This window comes from Falco peregrinus, chromosome 12 (genome assembly GCF_023634155.1).
Source record: "Falco peregrinus isolate bFalPer1 chromosome 12, bFalPer1.pri, whole genome shotgun sequence".
NCBI classification, from domain to species: Eukaryota; Metazoa; Chordata; class Aves; order Falconiformes; family Falconidae; genus Falco; species Falco peregrinus.
This window is the reverse complement of record NC_073732.1, coordinates 6,563,308-6,584,849: the sequence shown is the minus strand read 5'-3', so window position 1 is coordinate 6,584,849 and position 21,542 is coordinate 6,563,308. Positions and strand designations below refer to the sequence as shown.

General features: G+C 37.7%; 1 protein-coding gene across 9 annotated transcripts in view; it reads left to right on the top strand.

Annotated features, from left to right (window-relative positions):
* Positions 1 to 19,611, top strand: part of PER2 (period circadian regulator 2) — a 51,354-nt gene extending 31,743 nt beyond the window's left edge. For all 9 annotated transcript variants that reach the window (XM_055817083.1, XM_055817084.1, XM_055817085.1 and 6 more), the window contains 14 exons: positions 1,329 to 1,435; positions 2,044 to 2,197; positions 2,622 to 2,730; positions 3,112 to 3,243; positions 5,120 to 5,216; positions 6,161 to 6,317; positions 6,400 to 6,527; positions 8,191 to 8,364; positions 8,621 to 8,881; positions 10,244 to 11,091; positions 13,573 to 13,759; positions 14,275 to 14,467; positions 16,118 to 16,268; positions 17,154 to 19,611. In XM_055817083.1, coding sequence (XP_055673058.1) covers positions 1,329 to 1,435; positions 2,044 to 2,197; positions 2,622 to 2,730; positions 3,112 to 3,243; positions 5,120 to 5,216; positions 6,161 to 6,317; positions 6,400 to 6,527; positions 8,191 to 8,364; positions 8,621 to 8,881; positions 10,244 to 11,091; positions 13,573 to 13,759; positions 14,275 to 14,467; positions 16,118 to 16,268; positions 17,154 to 17,303 — 2,848 coding nt within the window. In that variant the 3' untranslated portion in view covers positions 17,304 to 19,611. The remainder of the gene's footprint in view (positions 1 to 1,328; positions 1,436 to 2,043; positions 2,198 to 2,621; positions 2,731 to 3,111; positions 3,244 to 5,119; positions 5,217 to 6,160; positions 6,318 to 6,399; positions 6,528 to 8,190; positions 8,365 to 8,620; positions 8,882 to 10,243; positions 11,092 to 13,572; positions 13,760 to 14,274; positions 14,468 to 16,117; positions 16,269 to 17,153) is intronic.
* The last annotated feature ends 1,931 nt before the right edge of the window (positions 19,612 to 21,542 follow it).

The window sequence follows — 21,542 nt, the reverse complement described above, 5'->3', positions numbered from 1 at the left end:
CTTCTTACAATGTTATTTGAAGTCCTAATTGAAGTCGTTCAGAGCTGATTTGTTATTTGTAGCTATTGCTACTCTAGTAGCATAACTTTCCTTATGCCCTTTGAATTGGGCAGCTTTTCTAAATGTCGGTGTGTCAAAATTATATCAATTGGTATGAGTTTCATGCCAATTTCAGCTTTGTGAAGTCATTTGCTTTAGATCATCCACAAGCTTTTAAGACTCCTTAACTAGTTGATAGCAACCGATGCCTTACTGAAGGATCATTTCCCCCTGAATATCTCAGCCTCTTTGCCAGAAGGGGATGTTTGGGGAGCTGATCTAATTCCAGTGGGTTGTTTGGAAGTGCGATATTGAAGCATTTGTCCCATAACGCTTTAGAGTTGCAATGCGACACAGGTTCTGTGTCTGTGGTGCACTGCAGCCAAGTTCTTTGTTAAAGCTGGTCAGACACTTGCTTTCTGCTCCTGGGTGGGCCTTTGTCATTGAATGGGGCTGTGGGGGAAGTTGTACCGCACTCTGAGTTTACAAGGTGACTTGGTGGCATCTGGCAACTTCTCAAACATTACTGAGTGGTGTTGGCTTACACCTCGGAAAAAAATAATGCATTGGTTTTGGCAGTTAGCTTGCAGGGTAAGGTGCAAGCTAACACTCGTGAACTTTCACTCTTTCTACTTTAGTGTGAATGCTTTAAGTGATCAATGAAAATCACTTCATCACAAAAATTAGTCATTCACATTGTTAGAGGTAATAATGTGCAGGAATTTGGTAACATTATTTTTAATTCACTGTTTTAATTAATAAGCTTGCTTCCTTGCAGCTCCGTTATGAGTTGAACTCTTAACCTGCCTGTGAGAGAGTTTTCTGGAGTCCTAGTCAGCTGTCCTGTTGCTAGTTCAGCTGTAGTAATCCTGTGATCCTTAGCCTTGGCTTGCAGCCCGTAGATTGGGGTACTATTTCCCTTCACAGGAGCTTTAACAGATTAAACTTTATTAATGCTCTTTTAAAATTAGGGTAAGTATTTATCCTGTAGAGCTAGGTAGCATAGAAAAGACAGAACTGCTGTAGCAGACTCCTTGATTTGGTCTGGTGGTGTACTTTTGTAAAATTACTAAAAAATCACAACCATGCCACAAACAAACAAAACCCCTCTTCTTCAAAGAGTACTACTGATATCAAGTTGGCCCTGCTATTTCCCCAAATTTAAGCTTAAACTTACTCATTCTCTTTTTCCTGTAAAGAGCAAATAAACTGAATGGAAACATTTTAAAGTTTAAATATGCTTTTATTCAATTTGATTTTAATTTTTTTTCATTTTTTTCTTTCTCCAGAGCAGTACCTCTGTTGGGATACCTACCTCAGGACTTAATAGGAACACCAGTCTTGGTGCATCTTCACCCAAATGACAGACCCTTAATGCTAGCAATTCACAAAAAAAGTATGTAATCTCTTACTGTGCAGAAATATAATTTTTCTAAAAGAGGAAAGTGACTACAAAGACCTCAGCAAGTAAGAGGTGAAAATTAATTGACTGAATTTTTCTGCAAGTAAATAATGAGTCCTTTATTCTACAACTTGGTTCTTGATGCAAGTAGATGAAAATGAGAAATCGCTCAATGTCATTTTTCATAGGAAGCTTATGTGTCTGCTGTAAACAAATTGACTGTAAATGAATATTTGAGACATAAAGAAAATTTTCTTGGGAATGCAGTGATAGAAGTTGTCATATGTTAAACGTAGTTTTCTTATTTCATAAAGGAGAAAATAGGAGCGATCCTGGCAATGTTCATTTATTAAACTTTGCAAATGTAAAGGTGTTTCTTCAGTCATCGTTAGCTTGTATTCTGAAGGTGATTTTCTTAACGTAGTCCAGTAAATAATGAAGGTCCGCTTATTCTGGTAGCACAGTATTTCTAAATGTACAGACACGTCTGGTATCTTTTCCTTCAAATATCATTTTCCTTTGCAATGCATTGTGAAATCCTGAATCATTAAGTAGCGTTGTGCAAACATTGATCTGACTCTTTTTTTAACTGTTCCCTGCAGTACTGCAGTATGGAGGACAGCCTTTTGACTATTCGCCAATCAGGTTTTGCACTAGAAATGGAGATTATATAACCATGGATACTAGCTGGTCCAGTTTCATCAACCCTTGGAGTCGAAAAGTTTCATTTATTATCGGAAGACACAAAGTTAGGACGTAAGTCAACAAACTGTTGGACTTTAACATCTTTCTTTATTATATTTTCCCTCTCCTTGAGTTTATATAGTGATCCTTAGGAAAGACATAAAGGATTGCCGGGGGGGGCAGGGCAGGAATTACACATAAAAATTACATCCTTTTAAAATTGGATTTTGTGATGTACTCACTGATTTAAAAAAAAATTAAAGTCCTTCAAATGCTGCTAGTACTGTGAAGAGTTGCTTCAGAAGAGGGAAGTCATGGTCAAAGTGAGTTAAGGGTATGTATTCTAGATATGTATTTTATATAAAGGTTGTAGATGCAATAGAATCAGAATCAGTTTCTGTTGACTGTATATAGAGATGGTAACTTGAAGTTGTCGTCTCTCTGTGATGGAAGTACTTGCATTTGTAATGAATTGGCTTATGTTTGGTTTATGCAGTGGTCCCTTGAACGAAGATGTCTTTGCCGCTCCCAACTATACAGAGGATAGAATCCTTCATCCCAGCGTTCAGGAAATCACTGAGCAAATATATCGGCTATTATTGCAGGTACAGCATGTGCTTTAATGTTACCCTTTTCATTTCCCACTGAAGAAAGGTCATTTATCTTTGTGTGATGTTTTGGTTAGCTCTCCACTCCTGTAGTCGAATTTGTGGCTATAATCCTGGAAATTACTTTACACTCGTGATAACCAGACAAGACTTAATGAAGTATCTTAAAGCTCCAGTTAGTATTTTAAGGATTTTATGCAGCTATGGAGTCCTCACAAAATAAATAAATAAAAAAAAAAAAGCCAAACAATTAAAAATATCCTAAAATAAATCTTTTTTTTTTTTCCTCAGATGGAATTGCTGGTAACAATTTCAGTTTTGTTTAAAGCTGGTTTGCTGAGAAATACGTGTTTATATATATTTTGTTGTTGTTAACAGCCTGTACACAACAGTGGATCCAGTGGCTATGGAAGTCTAGGTAGCAATGGTTCACATGAGCACTTAATGAGCGTGGCATCCTCCAGTGACAGCACAGGAAATAATAATGAAGACACTCATAAGGATAAACCAGTAGGTTTGGTTTTTCTTATTCAAGTGTGTGGCACAAAACAAATGTGTAAAAGTGGGCTTTTTTTACTTTTAGCATAACTCTTTCAAATTAGAGATGGAAGACTGTATAAGGAAAAAGTGATCTATTTTTCGCTTAATATGGACAAAATCTGTCTAGGGGAATAAACACTTCTGATGTAGATGAAGTCTCAGGATACTGAAGCATAGTTATAGGTGTGAGAGTTGGTGTGCCTAAAGAATTTAAACCTGTACAGTATGTTAACTTACTCTTATGTCCATTATATGCGATATGCTGTGTTTCTGGGAAAAACAGCTGGATATTTGAAAGAAGTTCCTTTTGGGAGGGGAAAGTCTAATTACTATTTTCCCACATGAAACTAAAGATAAAATAGAGTCATACATGCATAGCCAAGTGATAGCTTGACCTTGATTGCTTTTTATGTTGCAAAATCACACTATATAATATGGAATTAAATAAATGGAATGCAATAAAATAAGGTTTTTTTTCCAGCTTAAAACTTACCTTTACCATAGATTGGGCCATTGCTACATGTAGTTGATAGGGAGATGTAACTTTTTTAGCTCCATTAGTCTGAACTAAAGAGCAGCGTTAAATTTGTGCCTGCGCTTAACAGAACTATTCCATAGGCAAAGTAAATCAGATGGATGGTAACGTACTGAATGTGGATGTAGTCAAAGGAACCGCACCTTTTAACATCTCGAGTCAATTTTGGCTTTCCTGTCGTTCTTGGCAGATTTGCTGTAAGCTCATTGAGTTGCATTTAATTCTGAAAACCAGAATTCCTTTACTTAGTTATATTGCTTGTAGGATAATTCTCCAAAATCTGTTTTCTGCTTTTGTGATCAGGCATGGCAGACTGCTGCTCTTGCCAAGGTGGTCATCTTCCTGGCTTTCAGTCCCTAAACACTGGTGGCTTAAGCAGATGAAGCGTCTGGATTTTTTGTTTAACAGATAACTCGTTGTATTTCAGAGCTATGCAGAAAAGTAATGTTTAAGGAGATCTTGGTTTTGAGGAAAATAGTGAAGATGGTTATCTATACAGACAGTGAATACTGTTACAGTATAGTTCTATTAACATCCTGTCAGTGCTTGGTTAAACTTCTAGCACAAAAAGTTCTGGGTCTTAGGAGCAGGTTTTTTTTTTTTACCAAGCGATGCTCCTTTTTTTTTTTTTCTTTTTTTTTTTTTTTTTCCTCTTGGAGTCTTCTTTGTAGTGTATCCTTATATTTTCCTATCCAAGCTATTCAACCATATGAAACAAAATACCGAGTAATTGTCTACAAAGAACATGCTTTAAATTTATTCTTTCCAATTCCTGAAATTCTGCTGCTGCACAATAAAATTCTATACATCAGGATTTCTCCCATGATCAGACTAATTGTAAAATAAGAGATTAACTAAGACTAGATTTAGTCTACTGAGGAATCACTATGCATGAAGAGAAGGCTCTGGGGAGACCTTGTAGCAGCCTCCCGGTACCTAAAGGGGACCTACAAGAAAGCTGGGGAAGGACTTTTCACAAGGGTGTGTAGCAATAGGACAAGGGGGAATGGCTGGAAGCTGAAGGAGGGCACATTTACATTAGATATGAGGAAGAAATTCTTCCCTGTGAGGGTGGTGAGACACTGGCACAGATTGCCCAGAGCAGCTGTGGGTGCCCCATCCCTGGAAGCATTCAGGGCCAGGCTGGATGGGGCTGGGAGCAACCTGGTCTAGTGGATGGTGTCCCTGCCCATGGCAGGGGGGTTGGAACTCTATGATCTTTAAGGTCTTTTCCAACCCAAACCATTCTATGATTCTATGATGATTTATGTCAGAATTTTGTAATAACTCTTTTCAATTATCTGCTTTCAGGAAGTTTGTCAAGATGCGCGTAAGGTCAAAAATAAAGGACAGCGTATTTTTACCGACAATAGAGCAAAACTGGAACATAAGAGAGAGTCTTTTGCAGGTAAGACATTAGGAAGTTAATTATTAGTTTGTTGTGCTGGTGTCTCGTAGAATATGATAGTAGGATTTCTTCTAGTTTAGTTCTATTCAATGCATAAAGACAGCATTTTTATGAATTAAAACTATAGACTTGTGTGTCTCCACTGTGTTCAGGAAAATATTGTGCTCAGCTATATCTGAATTGGTAACGGTGTAATACAGAGTTAAGGCATGTCCTAAAGCTGTTGTTCTGAAGTACCTTAACTGTAGTTTGTTTGACTTTGAAAACATTTTTCTTTACTGTGAGGATGGCAAGATGCTGGCGCAGGTTGCCCAGAGCAGCTGTGGGTGCCCCATCCCTGGCAGTGCCCAAGGCCAGGCTGGACGGGGCTGGGAGCAACCTGGGCTCGTGCGGGGTGTCCCTGCCCATGGCAGGGGGGCTGGGAATGGATGATCTTTATTTTCCTCCATCTAACAGAAAATCCTAGAATCGTAGAACGATTTGGGTTGGAAAGGACCTTAAAGTTATGTATGTCATCTTTCCTGTTTGTTGTAACCTCAGGAATTTTTAAGTTCATAAATGAAAATCTTGCTAATGAGATTTTAATTCTGCATACATTAATGTATTGTTCTAATAACTTTTTATAACTTAATGCACTGGAGTTGTCCTCATAATGAGTGTGTTTCAACTCTAATGATATCTATTCTGTTATAGCTGTAACGTCTGTTCCCTTTGAACCCATATGCATCAACTGAATTAAACTTCACGCCTCCAAGAATCCATAAGGACAGGAAAATATTTACAGAATATTCATCTGTTAGTGTGGAAACCTCTCACTTGCTTTACAGTGGTTAACTTGTGACTGTTAAGAAATATGTTTAAATGAGAAATTTTACTGTTGCTCTTAGGGGAATTTGCAAGGTTTTAACGCCTTAATTGCATAATAGCCGTGTTTCTCTTCACAGAAAAACAAAGTGTTCCTGGTGGTCAGGTGAAAGACGTAGTGGGAAAAGATACTGCAGTAACAGCCGCTCCTAAAAACGTGACTACTGAAGAGTTGGCTTGGAAAGAACAACCTGTATATTCTTATCAACAGATTAGCTGTTTGGACAGTGTCATCAGGTAAGCAACAAGTGTGTAAATTACTCTTGATCTCCGGACTTAAGACTTCTGTATCTAATATTACTAAATTATTATGTTTTAGGTACTTGGAGAGTTGTAATGTGCCTGGTACAGCAAAAAGAAAATGTGAACCTTCATCAAGTGTTGCATCACTGAATTCTGGAGTTCATGAACAAAAACCAGCTGATAATGCTGTACAGCCCTTGGGAGGTATCTCTACATCACAGCTTTTTTCTTGATTTTTGCTAGCAGCCGGTTGGGTTTTATTTCTTTGCAGAATAATGATAAGTGTAGCTTAAGCATGACCTCATAGCCCATTGCTCAGTGTTAGATGTTGGGGATCTAACTCTTACAATAAAAATCTTCCCTACAATCAAACTACTGAGTAGTTGATACAATATCAACATTGATACAAAAGTTGATACAAAATCAAAAATTGTAGATGCAATAAGTTTATTTGTACTATACAAAATACAGCAGAATTTTGAGTTCTAGGACTTGAATTATTATAAAACATAACAAGTTTGCTTCACAGTTGGGATTTTTAAGAACAACCAGATGAAGAACTTGGTTGAACCTGAAGAACCTAGACAGCTAATTAATTGCAACAAAAATATGCATATGACACTTCTGTTTCTTTTTGTGGACATTAAAAAAATATAAGGGAACAACAAGAGAGGGTAAAATGCAGCATCGGACTGCTCTGTGCTGTGTTAGGCACAAGAACCCATAGGAAAGCAATGTCCAGCCATGAAAATAAAAGATGGGGATTACTGGGGATAGCTATCTAAAAAGTCTGCTGTAGGCAAAACCATTAACTTGATTTGTTAGGACTTAAGTGTAGCATTTGACAGTCCCTGTCTGGGTGGGGAGCTAAGGTGAAGAACATAACTGTTTTGTTTTTTTCAGTACAAGAACTGAGAGATTGTTAAATTGGATATGCAAATGAGAGACATGCTGATTCAGCCTTGCCGTTGTATGAGGCTGAAGGGGAAGCGTGTAGTGGAGTTGCTCAAAAATTGGTTTTGGGAATGATCTTGTCTATATTTCCTTTTGATGAGCTTCAAGAAAAAGTTCGAATGCAGCTTTTAGAATCAAAGTGTAAGGTATCAGCATAGATAGGAACAATGTCCTGTAGAAGGAACTGAAAATGCTTCGAGAACTAGAGAGGAAGAAATGGTGGAGCTAGCATCATGCAGTTGGGAACATAATTTCTGCTGTCATTTGGAGTCCATGCAGTTATAGTTGACAGGAGGAGGTGTGGAGTCACTAGCTTTTTGGTGCAGTCATGACTGACAACGACAAAACTACCAGCATACTCTAGTCAGGAAAACACGAAACTTTAGGTCTTAGATATGTATTATGCCAAGTATTCCTACTAGAGAAGGAATGTTTTAATACTGTTTTGTGAGGCAGTGGTATGATCTCTGGTAGATTGTTGTGTTTAGCTTTCAGGTGAGAGAATTAAGTAGAAGGATGCTTAGAAGCAAAGCTGTTAGGATGAGCAGCTAATGACATAGATTAGTGTACAACAACATGGGAGCTAGGTGGGACTTAATCTTAGGCTGGAAGAGGCTAGAAACTTCTTTCCAAAATTGTGCCATGAAAGAAGAGTGAAGACCAGAAAAGAGCAAGAAGTCCTTCGTTGGAAAGATTTGGTTTGGCTCTGTGTGAAAGTAGAGGATTGGATTTGGTTGCTTAGAAGTCATTCTATTCCTAAAATGTTCTTGGTGGAATGCATTAAGTAAAGTAGCATGTTAATCTTGTGTCTTGTCAAGCACAGTTTAGCCTCTACTGTTTTGCAACCATAGCAGCATATAACTTGTATTTGCTCTTGTTTATGTTCATAAACTACAACTTTGTCATTTAATAGATCCTGCTGTGTTGAAGGCATCTGGTAAATCAAGTGGTCCCCCAGTGGTTGGTGCTCACTTAACATCTTTGGCTTTACCTGGCAAGCCTGAAAGTGTTGTGTCTCTCACAAGTCAATGCAGCTACAGTAGCACCATTGTTCACGTTGGAGACAAAAAACCACAACCTGAATTGGGTATGATTTTTTTTTTTTTTGCTAAAATTTTCTCCAAAATGGCGATTGCAAGCAAGTGTAAACTTCAGACATGTGAACAGCTAGCTTCTGCTTGTAATCTGTATTTTTCTTACAGCTAAAATGTTCCTATGGAAATGGAATAAATAGGGACAGAATGTATATCTTAAACTTGCAGCAGAATTATTACAGGATTGTCGTAGCTTAAATGCATATACAGAGCTTTCTTCACTTTATTTTTTTCCTCCTGTTTCTGTAGAAATGATAGAAGATGGTCCAAGTGGAGCAGAACTCTTAGATGGCCAACTTCTTGCCCCTCCATCCAGCTCTGCACATGTAAATCAAGAAAAGGAGCCATTTAAAAAACTGGGACTTACAAAGGAAGTCCTTGCAGTGCATACACAAAAAGAAGAGCAGAGCTTTTTGAATAAGTTTAAACAAATAAAGAGCTTTAATATTTTTCAGTCCCACTGCAGTTACTACTTGCAAGATAAACCAAAAGGACGGCCTGGTGAACGAGGTACTGCAATAGTTTTCACAATAAAACTTTTATTTATATAGGAAGTAAATCCTGTTGAGAGAGCATTTCCATAGTGACAGTTGCATGCTATTTTTAAAGTCCACAGAAGAATTCTTTCTGATAAGTTTTGCTCGAAGATTGAGAGTAGAACATAGCTTTTAATGTAATAACTGACACTTTAGTTACTAATGTTCTGATTTTTCTGTTTACTATATTATTACTGTTATGCATCCATTTTCAAGAGACAAAACCCATGCTTTAGCATGTTTGCTTTATTGCATCTATGCTTTATTCCCCTGCTTTTCTTTCTGTCTTTCCATCTGTTTTTTCAGGTTTGTGATTTTGTTTGTTTTCAGCCCCTTCACTTTACATCCAGCGTCCCCCATTCCACTATTATGTAACTGGTGAAACGATCTAATAGTTGTTTGGCTGCCTTTAAGTTAATAATGTGATCAGTGGGATGGAAATGGCACAGGCTAGCTGTAATGGTGAGGTGGTTTTGTTAATTAGGACTAGGAGCTCCAGTGGCATTTTCAGAAGTGCTTGATACTAATCTGACTTTGTTCCTGTTTCAGTCTTGACCTGACTTGGGACAGAAGTTAGACACTGCTAAGCATTTTTTGCAGACTCTTATCTTTCATTTTTTATTTAAATATTTATGCAGGTCCTTGATTTAGGAAACCTGTTCTGGAACCCTTTAGTCCCCTTGCATTCTTTATACTCTATAAGCTTTCAGCCTATCTAAATAAGCTTTAGACAAACTAAAAATTTGAGCAGCTTTTGGTGCCAGAGGTATTTTATGGATTTTTGTCATATCTGTAATCAGATGAACTGACAGGCCTTTACCTAGGGAGGAGTCATTTGGTGAAGGTTTCTCCTAAAATAAGGTTGCAAAGGTAGCATGCTTTTTGCCCCTCAGATTTTTTTTTTCTTTCAGTACTTCATCTCCTTCTGCTTTTTTTTACTCACCTTTTTCAATTACAGACCTGCATGACCTTAACACTCTAGAAATGCTTTCAGTCATGTCCCATACTGCTTTCGTTGTAATTGCTGGAGTAATTAGAAGTCTGACCCTCTGGGAGCCACTCTTTTGCAGCTTTGTGCTGTTTGGGTGACACACATTTGAGCCTGAATTGATCCATTGCTGCTGTCTTCCACGGTGTGTCAGCGTGGTTTTGATTGCCCAGTTAGCTCAGCTCTTGTGCTAGAGGTAAAATGAACCTGACCCCTTCCCAAATGCTTCCATTTAGGTCCAGAGCTGCAGTTCTGATCAACTTCTATGGTTGACAAGGTAAAAGGAATCCAGACTGCAAGTAGAATCCTTCCTGATGCCTGCATTTATTTTTATTTTTTTTTCCACAGGTGGCCGTGGACAGAGAAACGGCACTTCTGGAATGGATCAGCCTTGGAAGAAAAGTGGAAAGAACAGGAAATCCAAGCGCATTAAACCACAGGAGTCTTCAGACAGTACAACTTCTGGAACGAAACTCCCCCATCGGTTCCCCCTTCAAGGTTTAAATACTACTGCCTGGTCACCATCAGACACTTCGCAAGCGAGCTATTCCGCGATGTCTTTTCCCACGGTTATGCCTGCATACCCGCTTCCTGTTTTTCCAGCAACAGGGACTGTGCCACCAGCTCCTGAGACTTCACTGTCTGGTTTTAATCAGTTGCCAGAATCTGGAAATACTTGCCCTATGCAACCACCCCAATTCTCTGCGCCCCTCATGACACCTCTTGTAGCTCTTGTGCTCCCCAACTATGTCTACCCAGAGATGAACCATAACTTACCTCAGACGCTTTACCACAGCCAGCCCACCTTCCCTGCCCATTCCACGTTCTCTTCACAGACAGTATTTCCGACACAGCCAACATTTGCTACACCCAGCCCTTTCCCACAACAGGCGTTTTTTCCAACGCAGCCATTCCATTATAATCCGCCAGCAGAGTGTGAAAAGGTTCCTGTCGCAGAGCCACGAAATGAGCCATCCCGTTCTTGCACTCCACAGTCAGTGGGTCCTCAAGAGCAGGCTTCACCACCTCTGTTCCAGTCAAGGTGCAGTTCTCCTCTGAATCTTCTACAGTTAGAAGAAACCACAAAAACGGCAGAAAGTGGAGTTCCTGCAGGTTTACATGGAGCTTTAAGTGAAGAAGGAGCCATAGGCAAAATCGTGACAACTGATAACTGTAGTGGAAAGGGATCCTTACCAGTAAGTGTGCTGATGGGTTCGGTGGTGTTTGGTTTTTTTAAGTATTCACATTCTTGAATGTATCTGAAGTTGTTAATATGCATAGATACCTAAATTTTCCCCCCACCCCACCCCTCAACCTTTCCTGTCTGCTACATCATCTTCAGTTCTTTCACTTGTGGGACCTGCTTATTAATGATAGACAGTAATTGGTCAATATAATGCCAGGAGATGGACTCACAACTGTAGTTAGTAAATTCAAACTTGAGCAGCCTGAATAAACCATTAAATCCAATCCTTAGAATGGTCTTAACTTTCAAAAAATTAAAACCACCTTGTTCTTCTAAAGTTACTTTAGGAAGCTTGGAAATACATCCTGAGACAGTTTTGTTCCAGTTTTTAAAAAAACTATGGATAAGCCCATTGAAAAGCAGTGAAATAGCTTTAAAATAATAAGACCATTTTAATTTTTAGCAAAAAGTTTTGGGGTAGTGAATTCGTGTGGAAGGAGGAAATAATCCTTAAGTGGTCTGAAAGAAGCTGACTTAAAATAAAATCACATCTTTGTTTACAAGCAAGCAAGCAAAGTAAAGGAAGAATGGATTGTTACTTGCAGACCATAACTTTTTTGTTTGGTGCACTAAAACTGTGCCGAGCTATTTGGTAACTTCAGGGTTTTTTAATTTTCTGGCTCATTCAAATTTGTGGAATCCGTTCAACAGATAACCTTACAGAACCTTCAGCTGGAGCAATGTGTCCTAAAGGTTAATGTGACAGAAATATATAGTCTAATATTAGTGTTTTTTAAAGGCAATACAGCATGTCTTTATAAACGCCAAGTCACTGATGGGATGGAGTTGTCTAAACCTTTTAGACTGGCTCCTTTCTCCCTCCTGCTTTTCTTGTGCTGTGGTTTGTAACTGGTCTCTGCACCTAATGGTGCAGTTACAAAGTAAAACTTGCATTTACTGATGATTTTAAAAAAAAAAAAAAAAAACAAAAAAGGCAGGCGTTGGAAGGTGGGGGTGGCTTTTACTTTTAGGAGTGCCTGAGAACTAAGTTAATCTTAAGTAATCAGTAAAAAGCATTGTTAGTGTTGATGCTAGCAGCTGATTAGATTACTTTCTTTGCGCAGTGAGTTATAAGCATGTATCTACATTAGAAGTTATAAAGGAAGAGGAAGGAAAAAATTCTGAAAAAGCTTGTTCCTCACGCTGTGGGGAGCATTTAATCTCCATGTTAAACTTTTCTCCCAGGATATTTTCCAGATTATTTATTTTACCTATTATTCTTGATAGTGATCCTTAAGGGGGACGAATAGAGGGAGAACAGAGAGAAATGGATTTTTGTTATATCTATACTTTGCTAGAGAAGCTTCCAAACTTGTTTGATACAGTACAAAACCTTGTCATATTCTGTTATTACAAGCTTGTTATCTTATGATCTTGAGAGCAAATACATCTGGCTTTCATTTTAAAAAATTCTCTAGCATACTAGTTGTGCAAATGTCACTTATGGAGAAATTTCCAAGGATATATGCCTCCGGTGCCATATTTGGACTAATGTATTCTGTGCCCTACGTAACAGCTCTGGAATCTTGACTAAAAAAACTTTTGACTTGCCCTGTGGTATCGCAGTGTGTCTGTGACAGCCTGTAACTTATCTGAGATGCCTCAGCTGGAATAAAAAGAGGCTTGATAACAAAACTTAACAGTAACAGTTTTGCTGGCAATTTCTTTTGAATTTCCTTGAACTGTTAGTTCCCATAATTTACAATCCTGCAAAATGTAGCTTTCTCCAATTTCCTCATCACTTACTGGAAAATGAAGACAATATGGGTATTTGTTCAGGAATGTGTTAAGGGTAAAGCTAGTGCTTTCCATTATTATGTATTTTGCTAAGTTCTGTCAAGCTTAATTTCTAATATTTAGTCTTCAAACTGACTTGCAGTGAGGTTTTGCTTGTGTTAGAAGTCAGTGTAGTTAATGCTTTTTCCCTTAAAAACATATAAATATATTATCTTGCCTAGGAAGCTTGCATCTGGGAACACCTTCCTTCTCATCATGCTTTGAGAGTAGTAACAGTGATGGACCGCTGGTGCAAATCTCTTTGAAGTAGATTATAGTAGGAGCAACTGCTTGTCTTGGGTGGCTTGGATAAATTCTGACTTGTCCAGGGTAGCAGGGGCTGTCAAAACTGAATAGCAAACACCTTCCTTACATCCTCACTAAATGATTTTTTTTTCTTATTTTAAGATAAATTGAATTCAAATCTCGTTATTAGTGGAAGACCACTTGTCTGCCTATCAGTCCACTTCATTATTTCTCAGTTGGTCTTAGCACATGTTATTGGTGACAGTCTTTGAATAACTGTGTAAATATATTAGAATATAAAGTGAATTGGATTAAAACTAAGTGTAAATGATTAGTAACGAAATAGCCTTGATATTTTTTTTCATTATTCCCCCCCCCCCCCCCCCCCCCCCCTCCTCCTCACTACTAGGCTGAATCTCCAATGGATGCTCAAAATAGTGATGAACTCTCAATGTCTAGTGTCCTGCTTGACATTTTACTTCAAGAAGATGCGTGTTCAGGCACTGGTTCAGCTTCTTCAGGGAGTGGTGTGTCTGCAGCTGCTGAATCTCTGGGGTCTGGATCCAATGGCTGTGGCATGTCAGGGAGCAGAACAGGTAACACTGGCAGCAAGTACCGTCTTTGGAAGAGTTGGAGCGTGAGGGATTGCAGACACCACTTGAATATCAAGTGCTTTATGAAAAAACTTCATTATCTTTAATCTTCATTGTATAGTTTATTCTTTCTTTTTTATTACATAACAGGAAAATGTTTGTTGTTGCACTTGATTTACAATATAGAACCATTAAGTGTGTGTAAAATAGCCATTAATATATTATTATTCTGCCATACCTAAATGAAAATAGCTTACTCCATGTCTCACTTCAGAGTTTTTAATTAAGCAAGCTAATCATTCTGTTGAAATGTAGTGCAGACTTATCTCGAGGATTTGAGTTTTAAAAATATTAGTGCAGTTACTTAGGGTTAGAAATTCCCTCTGATTAAAAAGCGAAATAAAATAGTGGTTGTATTTACACTTTCAGTTTTCTTTAATCATATTTACTTTCAAAAGCATTCAGATCATTTATGTATTTGACAGTTTATAATGAAACTTTGAATTTCCTTTTTAAAGGTAGTAGTGAAACTAGTCATACCAGCAAATACTTTGGGAGTATTGATTCCTCAGAAAATCATCATAAAACCAAAATGAAGGCAGAAATGGAAGAAAGTGAGCACTTCATTAAATATGTCCTTCAGGATCCTATATGGCTTTTGATGGCAAACACAGATGACACTGTTATGATGACTTACCAGATACCTTCACGGTAATTCCAATGTTGTAGTCCTTCATGAACTGCATTTGTGTTGGGGGGAGCAGGGTGAACAGAAATAAAAATATATTTGAATCTCTGTCTCAATAGAAGTAAATAGGTTTTAATGTTCAGCTTGGTGTCAAGAAGAGCTCTTGCTTTCTTTGTATCTTTTGTATATTACACAAGAAGCTTGCAAAAAGTAAAAATTATTTCATTAAGCTTACCTGTATTTTTAGATCAATTACCTGAGTTGAAATTAACTGTGTATATTTTTTGAAGCTGTTTTACAATTAGTGATTTGTAACTGCTTGCCTAGAAATCCTTGTAGCCTGATTAATAGATCCTGGCAAGTCTGCCTAGATCTCATGATGGTCTGTAGTGTGGAAAATCTGTACACCCTGGCAGTTGTCCTTGAGATGCCACGTTCAGTTGCACGCTGCTTTCTGTGCCTTGTGGCTTGGTGGTTTTTTTCCCCTGAGTTATTAACATGTTCATTCTTCTCCATAATTTCCCATCCAAATATAATAGGGAAGCAGAAGGTAAAAATCGTAAGGCTTCTAATAGGAAAAACTTTATTAAAAAAAAAATTATTCCTTGCTTCAGTAGCGAAGACAGATAGGGGGAGAGGTGGTGACAAGTATGCGTATTTTTTTTATAATCTTGTTTATATTTCTTGGGAGCAGTGAATGGTATTTTGGAAGGAATAGGAAGTTTCAGTGAAGATGCCTTTTGGAAGGGAAGGAAAACAAGCTTTTGAAATACGGAAGCACAGGAATGATGGGGGGAAAAAATAAAGAACATGTAAGAACTTCAGAACTTTTCCCTAGACTTAAAAATACCTTGGCATTTCTAGGTTTTTGAAGCCTTAATAGTTGACAGCTATAGATGGAAATTCCAGTAGACTGTAAGAGTAGCAAAGCCTGCCAAGGAGAAAATAATGCAAAACAGGATATTGTGATAAGAAGAGTTAAGCTTACTGTCAGTGTGATGCCCAAGGAGAGAGGTGGAAAGCCAACCTGTCTTAGGTCTGTTGTAAGGAGCAGAAATAGTACTGGGTTTCTTGGAACATGCTTTTTATTGTCATCTTTTGTAGAGGTATACAGCTTGTAAATATTTTGTGTGGTGTGGGTGGTTTTTTTTAACTTTCTGAATCAAGGTGTGGCACCAAGGGGGGAAGAGAGCTTTGACTACTGAAATAGAGCAGTATTTTGTAAATCTCTCCCTCTCAGTCCTGAAATTTAATCCTTTCTTGATGACCTTCTTAAACATATCTTATTACTTCTGCTTTATTATCTCATACGTGCGTATAGCGTCCATTTTGGGTTGTCCTCCTAGTGAGAGGGAACTTGGAACTTGGTGCAGCAGCAGCAGAGGGAAACAAGTTCATGGTTTCACCAGTGGCGCTGCCTGAAGAGCTCTAAGGAAACTGTTTTCACTGATGGGATTTGAAAAGACAAGGAGCCAACAGATGTGTTAAAGCTGTCTGCAAATGCAGAAAGCTGCTGAAATAACCACACTTAATTTTCTTCCAATATGATTTGTAAGCTTAACATTCCAGAACAAAAATAGTCTTTAAAAATGTCAGTGTTTGACTGTGTAACCTTATATAGGCATAAAGCCCAGAAACTGTTGAACTCAATTTCTAAATACATTTCATTTTAGAGATTTGGAAACAGTTTTAAAAGAAGATAAGCAGAAATTAAAGCAAATGCAGAAACTACAGCCAAAATTTACAGAAGAACAAAAAAGAGAGCTTATTGAAGTTCATCCATGGATACAGCAAGGTGGACTGCCAAAAACTGTTGCTAATTCCGTAAGTTTAAATGAGTTGGTTATTTTGCGTTGCTTAAATTATTAGCTGCCTATGTTAGATTTTTCCACTCCTGTTTCTATGAAAGCTTGGTCAATTATGCAGAGAAAAAAAATTAATTCAAGCTTCCATGCAGTGCTTTCTGGCTTGATTTAATTTACCATAAGCCTTCTTTCCAATAGGAGTTTAAAGTAGTGATGAATACAACACAAGAAATTTCCTTCCTATTTCTAAATTTTTGTGTATGTTTGAAATCCTTTATCAACACAGCCAGAAATTTCACTACATAAAAATCTGTATTTTGTGCACAGAAATTTATGCCTGTTGCTTTCTAGGAAGTACAAAATTAATGGGAATATGCTGGTCCTTTTTTATATCAGACTTCTCACGTAGGATCATCTCTTGCTTTAATTCTAGAAATAGATTAATGGCTAGAAAATAAAAAAAGAAAAGAGAAAACCAAACCAAAACAAAGCCTCCTGGCAGTTTTATTTGTTGTCTGTTTTACTTATTCACACACAAACACCTGATGGCATCAGTCTCTTCAGCACTGCAACTGACATGAGCATAGTACTGCAGGGTTAGTAATCAAATGGAGGAAAAGGTGATTGGAAGTGCATGTAAAATGTCAGCGCTGTAAATGCTCTCAGACAGAACTGCTTCCAGTAGAGTTCTCAAGTACTTGCATTGATTCATTACACGTTATAAAATGATTTTGTGGGGGAAAAGTCGGGGAGTGGAATATATCTGGTAGTTGCAGCATGGATGTAAAGGCTCCCTTGGAATCGGGGATCATATGGAAGTGGGCTGTTGTTTGGAAAAGCTTTCTTGCTTTTTTTTTTTTCCTTTGACTTATGAGTGTCTTTTATTTTTTTTTCTTCTTTTTAGGAATGTATTTTTTGTGAGGACAATATACAGAACAATTTTTATACATCGTATGATGAAGAAATCCATGAAATGGACCTTAATGAAATGATTGAAGACAGTGGGGAAAACAACTTGGTTTCCCTGAGTCAAGTCAGCGAAGAACAAGCATAGCCTTGGAGCCTGTTGTTTTCAAAGCTGCTTCAAAACTACAGTGATGATCCATAAAGGTTTTAATCTTGCGTCCAGCGAGATGAATCCGGTTCATAAAAACAAATGTGTGGTTTTTCTTGCTCTAGAAGAGTCACTTGTGAATGAATCTCTTCTTAAATGGTGGCAATCTCTTCCCAGTAAGGACATTGTTGAAGATGGTATAGCTTTTCTTTAAAAAAGACTCATATTTTGCACTTACATGCCTCAAGTATTTCTTTATAAACTATAGAAACTGTCATTGATGCCTACTGGTTTTTGCAGAGTGGGTTAATGAGTACTGAAAATCCCCCTACATACATACAGTTCTTCAATTCTCCTTTTGATAATGATTCAGCATTATAAATTGTTCTAGCAGTTTTGCTTAGTGGCTCTTTAGCATTGTTCTTTAATATTTGAAGTGGTCCAGTGTAGTTGTAGAAATAACCTTCAAACAAATCAATTCACATTTTGCCCTTCTCATACCAGTTGATCTCATCCTCTTTGTTTGTTTCCTGTATAGTTTTGAATGTAAGAACCTTTTCTGTCCAAGAGAAATGTTGAACTAATTTTGAAAGATGGTCTTGGGTTAAAATACTTAATGTGAATGTGTAAGTATAGATGAGTGCTGACAACTTTGTAGCCTTTTATTTAAATGGACGCTGCAATACTATGAACTGTTTATTACCTTGAAGCATCATTTCTGAGAATTTATACACAAGAAATCTTTATGCTTAAAGATTTTAAAAACTAAGACCACAGAGGATGACTGCATATGCTCCAGTGACTGTTAAACAAAGCTTGGTACAACTTTAACCTTTATTTCTGATTTGTTCTGTCAGGAGATTGGCCATCAGTTTTTCCTGTGTAGCTAAGCAAGCATCAAACTTGCATGTGGCAAGAGAAGGTTAGACATTTCTTGTCACTTGAAGATAGTTCTTATGAAAAAGTGATTTTGAGAATAGTGTTGACTTTCACTATATTTGAATTGCATAATCTAAAAAACTTAGCGTGGCTGGAATCCTTTGCTGTCAAGGATTTAATTTTAATGCCTCTGAGATTGTATTGACTTGAGTATGTGTACTTCATGTTCTTGTGCTGTTTATATGTGTTGGATGTGGGAAGAGAACACAAAAGAGCAACTTTTAATGTATTGGTTAGTTAAAGGACATTTAGTTGCAGTAGTGCTAGATGTCAGCTGTAGGTCTTGGGGTGAAAAACATACGGAGAAATTCAAATAACTTTGATCTGTTTGTCTTGAAATATTTTTCATGGAAAGCATTTCCTTTTTTTATTGAGGTAAAATTTCTATTCACTGAAACTTAAGGTTATTTTCATTCTATAAAAATACTTCTCTTTGCATACAAAGAGGATGCAAAGTTAGATCGGACACCACCAAAAACATGCAGAAGTGGCTGGTATTTGCTTAGTGAAAGAAATAATTTGTGTAAAGCAATTAGTTATTAATTGGACAGTGTCATGACGAAATTTCCATTGGAGACAGGTTCTGCAGATAGCAGAGTGTGTGAACTTGTGAAACAAGTAGAATCACAATGTAAAAAGTATCTTAAATGTAGTGTGAAGCACTACCCAGCAAGATCTGATTCCTGTCTTTAATAGCTTAGCAAAGTCAAACTTAAATATATGTAAATATAAACTGAATGAGAAATTTTAAAATGTTGGTGTTCAAGTATGATGTATTAAATGTTTTAATCATAAATGGAACAGTGCAGCTATACCAACATTAAACATATTCCGTTTTTACATGTAAACACGAATAGTTTTAATTGGACCAGGGTTTGGGAAAAGTAAAAGCTTTATATAAAAGGAGTGCATCACAATTATACAAATTATTTTCAGGGACTTCTCAACCACTTTGAACTTCTTTGCTTTAGCATGCTTTTTTTATTTGTTCTCATTTCAATTTTTTTTTTTTTTGATGACCATCTTGTAACCATAACTTAGTGAAAGGAAGAGAAAAGTATATTTAGAGCATTTTGTGGATGTGCTTACCTACAGACTTAATCTTGCATCCTTAAAGTGTTTGCATTTACAGGGTGGTATTAAAATATTTTCCTGTAACTTTAAATCTACATGCCTCCATTTATAGATAAGATTCTGAAGCTGTAATTTTTCCAAACTGTTGTAAAAGGATTTATTTGTGATGACACTTTGTCAACATGTCAACAATGTTTTCTGTACACTGTGCAATATATTTTGGTTTTGCCACTTGTGACTAATTTTTATGACTTTGCTTTTTAGAAAACTGGTAAATAAAACAGATATATTTTTAGTTGCCTTTTTGTTCCTTGAGGCTTCTACTCCATATAAGAAGCAAAAAATATATGCATTACTGGAAAACATGTGCAAATGTACTACCTGAAAGAGCATATGTAGCTGGTTTCTCTGTGTGTGTTGTTCAAAACCACCAGAAGATGTGTCGTCCTTTTTGTTTTGTTTATTGTCAGTTATGGATACCTTTTCTCCTGCAGCTCTCTGGTTTTATACTGGTAGATTAGAGGTAGAGAATTCCAGTTATTGCCCTTGAATTTGCTTTGTATGATGATGATTACTCCTCTGTTGTGAAGTGTCGTGTCTTCTGAAGGTTGCTGAAACTCATCAAGCTAGTGTACTTTCTTGTTGATGTTCTTGTTTCATACTCTGATGAGTGGAGAAAGCAGGGAGGCTTATTGCTGTTCTCTCACTTTGAGCAGAGATGTAGTTTAGTGGATATGGGATGCTACTACTTTGGACCGCCCCTCCAGTTTAGGATACTCAAGTTATGAGACCCTCATTTGGTCTTTTCTTCCATGACTCTGTTTTGAGAGGTTTGAGGTTTTTTTAAAACAGAACAAGCTGGTGTAAACCCTAGTTTTTGGTCATGGGGCGGGGTACCCAGGTATTTGTGAGCTGCAAAATCGAGGCGTTTCTGTACTGCAAAACAGTTCACCACACAGGTGAATTGCCTTCACACCGAGGGTAGAATTGTAGTGTTGTGCACGCTGTTGCAGAGAGATGCATTTTAAAGCATGCTTGTTCAACACATCATCCAAGCGCCTTTGAAGTCTTCCGAATGGACCCTAAATACATGAGCAGTTCTGTGTATGTGAAGTCTGAAAACACTTTTGCCCTAACAGCACCTTGGTTCCTTGCTTAGCCAAACATGCAGGGGAGAGATGTTTTGATGAAGCAGTTTACAGAACTGCCAATCTGAGCATCATGCACGTACACGTGCTACCTGTGCAGCTCGGCAGAGAAGATACGGCGCTAGCATTTGGATGTAAGCTTTGGTAAGGAACATGTAACGTTGGGAGAGCTGAAGTGCTGCTGATGCAATAAATTACCAGGTGATATTTCACAGTTATTTCTGTTTCTGGTAATTTTTTTGTAATTGTAAATGTAATAAGAGCACGAGTTAAATGTGACTTCAGGTGTTCATGTTCTCCTCCTTGCTGATGTGCGTATGTCAGCACTCGGACAATGCTTGCTTTATTTACACTGCAGAGCTGTTGGGTGTTGGCTTCGTCAGTTTCTCACAGCTCAGTAGCCCCTAGGTGTCACTGGTGTCCTGTGATTGTAGTTGCCAGGTTGGCCACCCTATTTTTACTCTTCATGTATTTGGGGGGTGTAGAGTTTACTGTGACATTGTTTGATGTAAAGGGAAAGATCTGTAGCTTGAATTTCAAATAAGGTGATGAGAAAATTCACAGGGAAGAGTTGTTGGCCCAATGATAGTGAATGTAAATACAGGCCCTTTGCTTGGAAAAGGGGAATGGGCTATGGAAAAGCATCAGATTTTAGTCCACTTAAGAGTTGTCATGAATTTGGAGGGGGAGGGGGGAAAAAACTCTCCTTCCTGAAAACCAAGATCCTTGATTGTTCTTTCGTCTCTCTCACAAGGTTGGAAAGAACGTAACGCATTGACAAGCCTCTGACTCAAAGAACATGGTGAAATGAGTTGCGTGCGTCTGGCGAAGTGACAGACAGATGGCTTAAAAGGAGATTAATGTTTGTAGGAAGTTCCAGAAATTCCAGTGTTTACTTGTTCACAAGTGGCTAGGAACATGATTCAATCTACGAGGTAATGAACAACTTATCAGCTCTTTATTTTTTTTTCTTGAGGCTGTGGAAGAGGACAGTATTTTTAGGGGTGGTATGCAAGGCTGTAATAACTTTGTCGGTGTGCTTCGTTGGTGCGACTTTAAAAATAACCCACAAAACCCC